The sequence below is a fragment of the Musa acuminata genome, chromosome BXJ1-9 (assembly GCF_036884655.1).
Source record: "Musa acuminata AAA Group cultivar baxijiao chromosome BXJ1-9, Cavendish_Baxijiao_AAA, whole genome shotgun sequence".
In the NCBI taxonomy this organism is placed as follows: domain Eukaryota; kingdom Viridiplantae; phylum Streptophyta; class Magnoliopsida; order Zingiberales; family Musaceae; genus Musa; species Musa acuminata.
This window is the reverse complement of record NC_088335.1, coordinates 37,250,701-37,258,623: the sequence shown is the minus strand read 5'-3', so window position 1 is coordinate 37,258,623 and position 7,923 is coordinate 37,250,701. Positions and strand designations below refer to the sequence as shown.

Below are 7,923 nucleotides of genomic sequence, written 5' to 3'. Positions count from 1 at the left end.
GATAATAAATGGTACATCAACATGTCATAAATGATTTGTAGACGTTATACTTAAGAAAAGATGACTAATAATAATGGTATAATGAGAGATAGAGAGATGTACGAAGACTCTGCTAGAAGATATAAATGAATATATATATATATATATATTATTGATATAAACTAGGAGGAATATTTTGATTTCTTATTTGAACTTCTTTTAACTTAAGAGAATATCACAAGTGTGCAAAACTTTGGGATGGCCAGCATACTATACCAATGATTTAGGAACTATCATGTCTTGGAATTATTCATTGTGGATATAAGGTGCAGGTGTGATCAAGGAACCCCAAGCAAGACAACACTGCCAGCACAAGTAGAGAATGCTCGACTTTTATGACCTACTTGGTGAATTCTATGACCCAAAAACCAGCAAACAAATATGTGAACTTGAATCCTAGGAATCCAGCCTCCCTTGCCAAGTCTTGGAACTCCTCCTCGGTCCTCTCTCGGCCTCCAGGATTGCATGCCAACATAACAAGATCTGATACGCAAGCATTCTGAGCTTGTGGAGTTGGCTTTGGTACCACTGGCATTACGCTTTCCACCACTATCACTTTTCCGTCTTCCGACAAAGCTCTCCAACAATTCTTCAGTAGCTTTAAGCAGTGCTCGTCGCTCCAATCATGAAGAATCCACTGCCATATCATTACTAGCTAGTCGATGTTAGAATCAGGTGCTTTCTGATATATAATATTCAAACTGAAAAGAAAAGCTATGAATATATACTATCATTTCGTTGTGTGATACTGAAGATTCTAAGCTCGTAAGCAAGTCATTTTTATTTTTTTAATTTAAGTTTTGCATATAGAGTATTGTAAAATCCAAAAATTTATACATATTTCATTGCATCATTAGTGGAAACCCTAATTGACAAAATTATTCTATAAAAAATCATTAATATTAGAAGAATTTTTATGTATTATAATATTATCTTTATATGCTTTTCAAAACCTAAATTAAATAACTTAGGTGACAAATGAGTTAAGTTGTTCTCAAGCAGCTAAATGTTTGGCTCATGAAAAGCTCGCTCGAGCCTGCTTAATTCTGTAATTTGGTTTTTAAAGAAGACAAGACAGAAATCAATAGTACTCAGACTTTTTTAAGATTGCGATCTAATTCATTATGAGTTTGCGAACAAGCTCGATTATAGATTCATGATCGAGCTTATTTATAAATAAGTTAGTTTATAAGCTGATGAATTAATAAAGACTCATTATACATAGATTTGTTATCAAATTATTTAATAAATCGAAAACGAGGCCTATAAATCACCAATATAGTATATATTTAAACATATAAATTAAACTATTAAAAAACTAAGCATTAATTTTCTGATACATAACTTTATTTTTGTAATTGTATTTGTTTTTATCAACAAATATTGAGTATATACCTTAGTTATTAAGAACTTGAACTTAAATCTTGATAGCAGCTTTTGGGCTTCAATTTTATCTAAAAAGATTAATTTCTTATAGCTGAGGGAGTAAAGTCGACCAATCTGATCCTGGAACGGACCGAGAACCTGGATCGAGTCTGGGCTTGAGTAAGATATTGACAGGAATATTAATATGGAAGGAGAGGAATTGAGCCTTATCTGACTGACTGTGAGGAAGTAATGAGACAGAAGGTCGAACTTTCTGACCCAAACATCCGCCCACTGATCAGGCGAAAAAAGGGCACTCATGCAGGGATTGATCCAATTCACAGTCTCATTAGAGAATCTACCATAGATTTTCTCCAGATTACAGGCGCTGAAGGAGGAAAAAGAGCGGGTATCGGATGCTACCGTAGTGAATAAACTAATGAGAGGCAATTATGCAAGATTCCCTTTCCTTTCTCAAAGCTAAAATTGTGTGGTTGTGAACGGGAATCGATGCCTCTGCCACTTGCAGTCATATCAAAATGGCGATCACGCGATCGTGAACGGGAATTTATCGAGCATGTATTTGATGTCTCATGTATTTGTAATAAGCTTTAGACAACTGCGGAGTATCAAACCAAGACTTTTGATGTATTGACCTTCAAATCTGTAAGCAAAATCCATTTACGAGCAGAAGAAAAGCTGACCTTCATAAAAATGGCGTCTCCTTCGGTTGGCACGCTCTCAAACATGTCCCCACTGACGTGCTCTACACCTGCAGTGAGCCAATACATCTTAAGAATGTAAGCCAACTGATTCCATCCTGTCTAGTACTTAATGGTGGACCTGGGCTAGGTGGTGCGTCGGAGATGACATGAGGGAGGTCGAAATTGACGCCCTTGATGTGAGGGTGCTCAGAGGTTATCAAGCGGAGGGTGCCGCCGGTGCCACCGCCGACGTCGACGAGCACCTTGACGTCGTCGAAGCCGCGGTATTTCTGGAGCAGCTTTCTGATGAATATGGTGGAGTGGTTCCTCATGCCCTCGTTGAACACCTGGTTGAACCGGGCGTCGGTACCGGGATACTCGAACGCCGTCATCCCGTAGGCCTTGTCGAAGGGGATGCCGCCCTCCAACACCGCGTCCTTCAAGTAGTACCTGCCATCATTTACCGGCGCGTTAAAGTAAAACCGACCAATCTGCGGCTTCGGGTGCCAGCGCGAATGCTACGAAGTCTGTAAATTACCAGGATTCCATGAGGACTTTGTCGTGGCCCGCCAAGCCCAGAGCGGCGATGGACACGCCGTCCTCGTTCTTGGTCAAGTACTTGCAGACAGGCGCCGCACCGTACTTGCGCGAGGCTCGGCCACCGTCGCCGGCCTCGACGGTACAGCTGACCACGCGGAAAGCGGCGAGCAGTCGGAGGATCCGGTCCACCATGACGGCCGCCTGCGGGTTATCGGTGGACAGTTTGGCGGCGATTTCGGAGGGGCTCAGCACGGCTCCAGGGCCGGCCCTGACGATGGTCTCGAGAAGCTTGAGCTCGACGGCGGCCTTGAGGGTCATGCCGAGGGCAGAGCCGCCAAGCAGCTGCATGGCATACAGGCACGCCTCCTCGTCCTCGTCGGGGGTCAGCTGCAGCACGTCCTTGATGGATCCCATGTCGTCCGAGAGTCGCGGAGGAGGTGAAGGATTAGTGGCGATAGCTGAGGACTTCAAAACGATGGTCTTATATGGATCGTCGTGAGTGGCTAACACATGCCTTTGATTCATTATATGACGGGCATCTGCGACATATTACATCGATCACAGTGACATTTATTGTCCGTAAGGCCTTGTGCTTTACTGTGTCATCTCGATCGAAGACAGCGACACTTGTGAAGTCGTTTTAAATAGTGCCGGCCATCCACGAGGTGTTGTCAATAGTAGCCAATTTAAGCTGTCAATTTTTACGTTACGAAGTGTACCAAATATTGAAGTGTGTGATTAAAGATCTATAGCCGACTCCTTTTTGATGCATGCTACGATTAAATCTCTCAATAGTAGATTTGGAATTAGAACCTTTTTTACTTGTTGGGTTGGCTTTCTTTTTTATCACATTATGGCAATAATGTTGCTTGTGGGGATTGTCACATTGTGACAACAATGTTGTTTGCTAGATTTTCAGCACATATACTTGGTCCTCATCACATTCAAGAGTCTAGGAGGCTGGTTTCCCTCATAGCTGTCCGATGGGAAAGGCCCGATAAAGGTTGTCACAAAGTCAATAGTCATGATTCTTGCAGTCAAAGGGGTAATAATAAGAGTGATGAATTTTTTTGGTTAGAAATGGTTATGATAGTTGTTTGATTACAAGTTATAATTTTACCACAAATGTCATCAGCTTAATTTTGCGAAGCAGTTGCAGTCAGAGAGTGACTACACATATGGCTTTGCGGGAGGGCATTTCGATTATTCATATTGAGGTCGACTCCACTCATTTTGTAAAGATCCTCAATCGAAAGTTTCTCCTTGGAAAATTTTTAATGTAATCGGAGATATTCCCGATGTAAATATTATATGGAGGCACGCACGGTTGCCATAATATTCTTCATCCAATCAACCTAACGCTATTTGAAGTTGTAGGTTAAGAAGCCGTGTCATCTTCAAACTAGACTCGTGCAATCGATTCGTCTCTTGACTGACCTTCTCCGGAAGTACATTTCTGAGTCAAGAATAGTTAGGCTCCTCTTTACCCATACTACTAATCTCCATTACCAAACTTTGACATTAAGCCAGGTTGAATCCAATTAGATTAGATGACCAACCTGCCAACGCATGGGTGCCATAATATCATGACGACTTTAAATAAAGAGCCTACCCATCATAACATTGGTCATGTGCACGTGAGATGTTAAAAATAGGTATACAACATATGAAACAAAAGAATAAAAGATAAAAATAATTATAAAAAAAATTTTATTGAAGAAATTTTATTAAAGTAGTTTTAGCTTGAATATATTAAGCTGTCATATTTATAGAGTTCCTCGTATAGTTGAGAAAATCTTATCTGCTATGCTATCATGCCCTCGCAGCAGCACTAGAGACGCTACAACGGAAGGGAATAGACATTAGCGCAAAATAGCAGCAGAGAAGACAGTTGCCGTTCGTTGAGGAGGAAGGATTTGTCGCACCGACGGCCTAACGACAGAAAAGAGAGCTTGCTTTAGGTAAGCGGCTCTGATACCATGATGGAAAGAATAGAAGATAAGAACAATCATTGAAGAAGTTTTATTGAAGAAACTTTATTAAATTAGTTTTAGCTTGAATACATTAACATGTCCTTCTCTTATTTATACAGAAAGAAAATTTTTTTTTAACAAAATAGAGAGATTTTCTCGTAGATAACTGAAGAAGATAAAAGACTTCGAGCAATAGGGTAGAACTAAAATTTATTCTCGTAGATAAGTGATCAAGGAACTCAAAGCAAATCAAGCAAGATAATACTAGCAGCATTAGCATGGATGGATCGGCCAACAATAGAAATCCTAATCTACTTGGTGAATTCTATGACCCAAGTGGTAGCAAACACATAGGTGAAATTGAATCCTGAGAAGCCAGCTTCTCTTGCCAAGTGTTGCAATTCCTTTTGGGTCCTCTCTCGGCCTCCAGGATTATAAGCCAACATAACCAGATCTCCAATACAGACACTCTGGGCTAGAGGACTGGGCTCTGGAACTGCTGGTAGAATACTTTCCACCGCTATCACTTTTCCATCCTCAGGCAGAGCCTTCCAACAGTTCTTTAGCAACTTTGCACAGTGCTCGTCGCTCCAGTCGTGAAGAATCCACTGCATTAATGCCATATCAATGTCGACGTAAATTTTTTTGTAATTTTCATTATTCATCTAATTAAGGCAGAAAAAATTAGTGACAGAGGCTCATTGACCCAATTTGCAGATCGTATACACCATTATAACATAGACAATTATGATTAATAAATATCTTAAGATTTCTGAAGTTAGTATTCTATGAGAATATGACATCTTAATACGATGTCCTTGTGAAATAAAAAAATCTTATAAATTACAGTTTATTTTTTATATAAATACCTCATATATATATATATATATATATATATATATATATATATATATATATATATATATCTTAATGAGGAAGAATATGATATGGTGAATACTTTAGGTGCTCCTACATTTCTTGTACTTGAATCAGGATACTCAAGATTCTTGTAATTTTGCATTAACTTTTTGGTATATTCATTGGCTTTATTTTCTTTTCAATATATGAACATTCTCTCTCTTTATAATAAAATGGTATCTGAGTCCAAAAATTTTAATAAATAAACATTCAATAAGATGGAAAAGAGCTTGAAATAAAAGTATATTCATTTTAAGAGATGTAAAAGTGGACAAAATGACTTGTAAGTAAAAGATTGTTAGGATTAATAAGTTTTTTAGGATTCTTGAGACTAGTATTTTAAAAGGACAAACACTCTTAATACGAGAAAGAATTTTTATGAGAAATTTTTTTTAAAAAATTAAGGTTTAGTTCTTATATAAATATATTATGTAGATTTAAGTTTTGATGAGAGAAATCAAAATATGATGAATACTTTAGATGCTGATAAATTTCAATATCTAGCGAACATGCTTATTAGGTTTCTAAAAAAGATTAAAAAAAAATATTTTAATTCTTTCATAGTTGAGTTTAGAGTGTAAATGAAATATTGTTAGAACAAGAATATATAATTAATCTTAAATCAATAAACTAAAAAGGTAATTTTTTTTCATCTCCGGCAGGAAGAGATCCTAATTGTGACAAAGACAAGATTGATGGTACCAAGGTAAAATTTTTTTATCTACGATAGGAACATCCATCATCAATAATTGTGACAATGACAAGATTGACGATACCCTCGTCAATTTCAAACCTAATCTTCTACAACAATCAATGTCTTTGTCATATATATATATATATATATATATATATATATATATATATATGTATATATATATATATATGTATATGTATATATATATATATGTATATATATATATATATATATGTATATATATATGTATATATACATATATATGTATATATATGTGTATATATATAATTTTATTTCAGATTTATGTCGTTGTATTTGGAGTGTGTTCTTAATTTTGATCTATTGTTATTTGATTTTAAATTTTAATATATATAATATATTATTATTTAATTTTATATTATATTTAAAATATATTAAACGTCAAATCAAAGACTTTGTCAATATAAGCGGAAGAAGAAGAGTTGACCTTCATAAAGATTGCGTCTCCTCCACTTGGAATGGTCTCAAACATGTCTCCACTAACGTGATCTACACCTGCAGCCAACATATCGCCGACAACGTAAGCCAACTAATACTATCGAGCTGTTGTTTCCATGTCAAGTAATTGGCGGACCTGGACAGGGCGGTGCGTCGGAGATGACATGAGGGAGGTCGAAGTTGATGCCCTTGATGTGAGGGTGCTCGGAGGTGATCATGCGGAGGGTGGCGCCGGTGCCGCCGCCGACGTCGACGAGCACCTTGACGTCGTCGAAGCCGCGGTAGTTCTGGAGCAGCTTCTTGGTAAAGATGGTGGAGTGGCTCCTCATGCCCTCGTTGAACACGTGGTTAAACCGGGCGTCGGTGCTTGGGTACTCGAACGCCGTCTTCCCGTAGGCCTTGTTGAAAGGGATGCTGCCTTCCAACACCGCGTCCTTCAAGTAGTACCTGCCATCATTTTCCCAGCATGGTTAAGGACCAAACCAATCGAAGTTTGGCGTCGACCAGCGATCGACAGAACTCTCTTAAGTTACGTACCAGCACTCCATGAGGACTTTGTCTTGGTTTAACAAGGCCAGAGCGGCCAGGGACACGCCGTCGTCGTTCTTGGTCAAGTACTTGCAGACGGGCGCGGCGGCATACTTGCGCGAGGGTCGGCCATCGTCGCCGTCCTCGACGGTGCAGCTGACCACGCGGAAGGCGGCGAGTAAACGGAGGATCCGATCTACCATGACTGCCGCCGCTCCCGGGTTCTCGGTGGGCAGCTGGGCGGCGATGTCGGCAGGGCTCAGCTCGGCTCCGGGTCCGGCCTTGACGATAGTCTCGAGGATCTGGAGCTCGGTGGCCGCCTTGAGGGCCATGGGGAGGACGGAGCCGCCGGACAGCTGCATCGCGTAGATGCACGCCTCCTCATCCTCCTCGGGGGTCAGCTGCATCACGTCCTTGAGTGATCCCATGTCCACCAAAGAGTAGCAGAAGAAGTGTGGTGATAGCGGAGGACGAAGAGAAGAGAACTCGAGGTATGATTTATATGGATCACAATGAGTAACTGTCACGTTGCTTTGGTCATCTGTCTCGACGACAAAGGAACTGCAATTATGAGCTTGGAAGCCGTCAATCCCTCCACAGAAAAATGAAGCGTAGGTGTTTGACCACCAATCGTCACTTGTAACGTGCACCACCCGTTGAAGGGCGCCCTTAAATTAATTAATAG

The 7,923-nt window shown here is 39.8% G+C and overlaps 2 protein-coding genes across 2 annotated transcripts; both read right to left on the bottom strand.

The window, feature by feature from the left end:
• Positions 1-219: 219 nt before the first annotated feature.
• LOC135593483 (tricetin 3',4',5'-O-trimethyltransferase-like) lies at positions 220-3,146 on the bottom strand. Its single transcript, XM_065083570.1, has 4 exons — positions 2,647-3,146; positions 2,248-2,558; positions 2,109-2,176; positions 220-676 (listed from the first exon to the last, which is right to left on the bottom strand). The coding sequence occupies exons 1-4, from the start codon at positions 3,060-3,062 to the stop codon at positions 380-382; spliced, it is 1,092 nt and encodes a 363-aa protein (XP_064939642.1). The 5' UTR covers positions 3,063-3,146; the 3' UTR covers positions 220-379.
• A 1,668-nt stretch (positions 3,147-4,814) lies between these two features.
• LOC135593481 (tricetin 3',4',5'-O-trimethyltransferase-like) lies at positions 4,815-7,723 on the bottom strand. Its single transcript, XM_065083567.1, has 4 exons — positions 7,248-7,723; positions 6,847-7,157; positions 6,700-6,767; positions 4,815-5,229 (listed from the first exon to the last, which is right to left on the bottom strand). The coding sequence occupies exons 1-4, from the start codon at positions 7,664-7,666 to the stop codon at positions 4,933-4,935; spliced, it is 1,095 nt and encodes a 364-aa protein (XP_064939639.1). The 5' UTR covers positions 7,667-7,723; the 3' UTR covers positions 4,815-4,932.
• Positions 7,724-7,923: the final 200 nt, after the last annotated feature.

What these genes read in the sequence shown, in the direction of transcription:
- LOC135593483 (XM_065083570.1), bottom strand. Translation starts at nt 3,062, where the DNA reads ATGGGATCCATCAAGGACGTGCTGCAGCTGACCCCCGACGAGGACGAG. An exon ending in AAAGTCCTCATGGAATCCTG is followed by an intron (nt 2,559 to 2,646) that starts GTAATTTACAGA and finishes AAATGATGGCAG; the next exon opens with GTACTACTTGAAGGACGCGG. An exon ending in GAGACGCCATTTTTATGAAG is followed by an intron (nt 677 to 2,108) that starts GTCAGCTTTTCT and finishes ATGATATGGCAG; the next exon opens with TGGATTCTTCATGATTGGAG.
- LOC135593481 (XM_065083567.1), bottom strand. Translation starts at nt 7,666, where the DNA reads ATGGGATCACTCAAGGACGTGATGCAGCTGACCCCCGAGGAGGATGAG. An exon ending in CGACGCACCGCCCTGTCCAG is followed by an intron (nt 6,768 to 6,846) that starts GTCCGCCAATTA and finishes TGTTGGCTGCAG; the next exon opens with GTGTAGATCACGTTAGTGGA. An exon ending in GAGACGCAATCTTTATGAAG is followed by an intron (nt 5,230 to 6,699) that starts GTCAACTCTTCT and finishes GCATTAATGCAG; the next exon opens with TGGATTCTTCACGACTGGAG.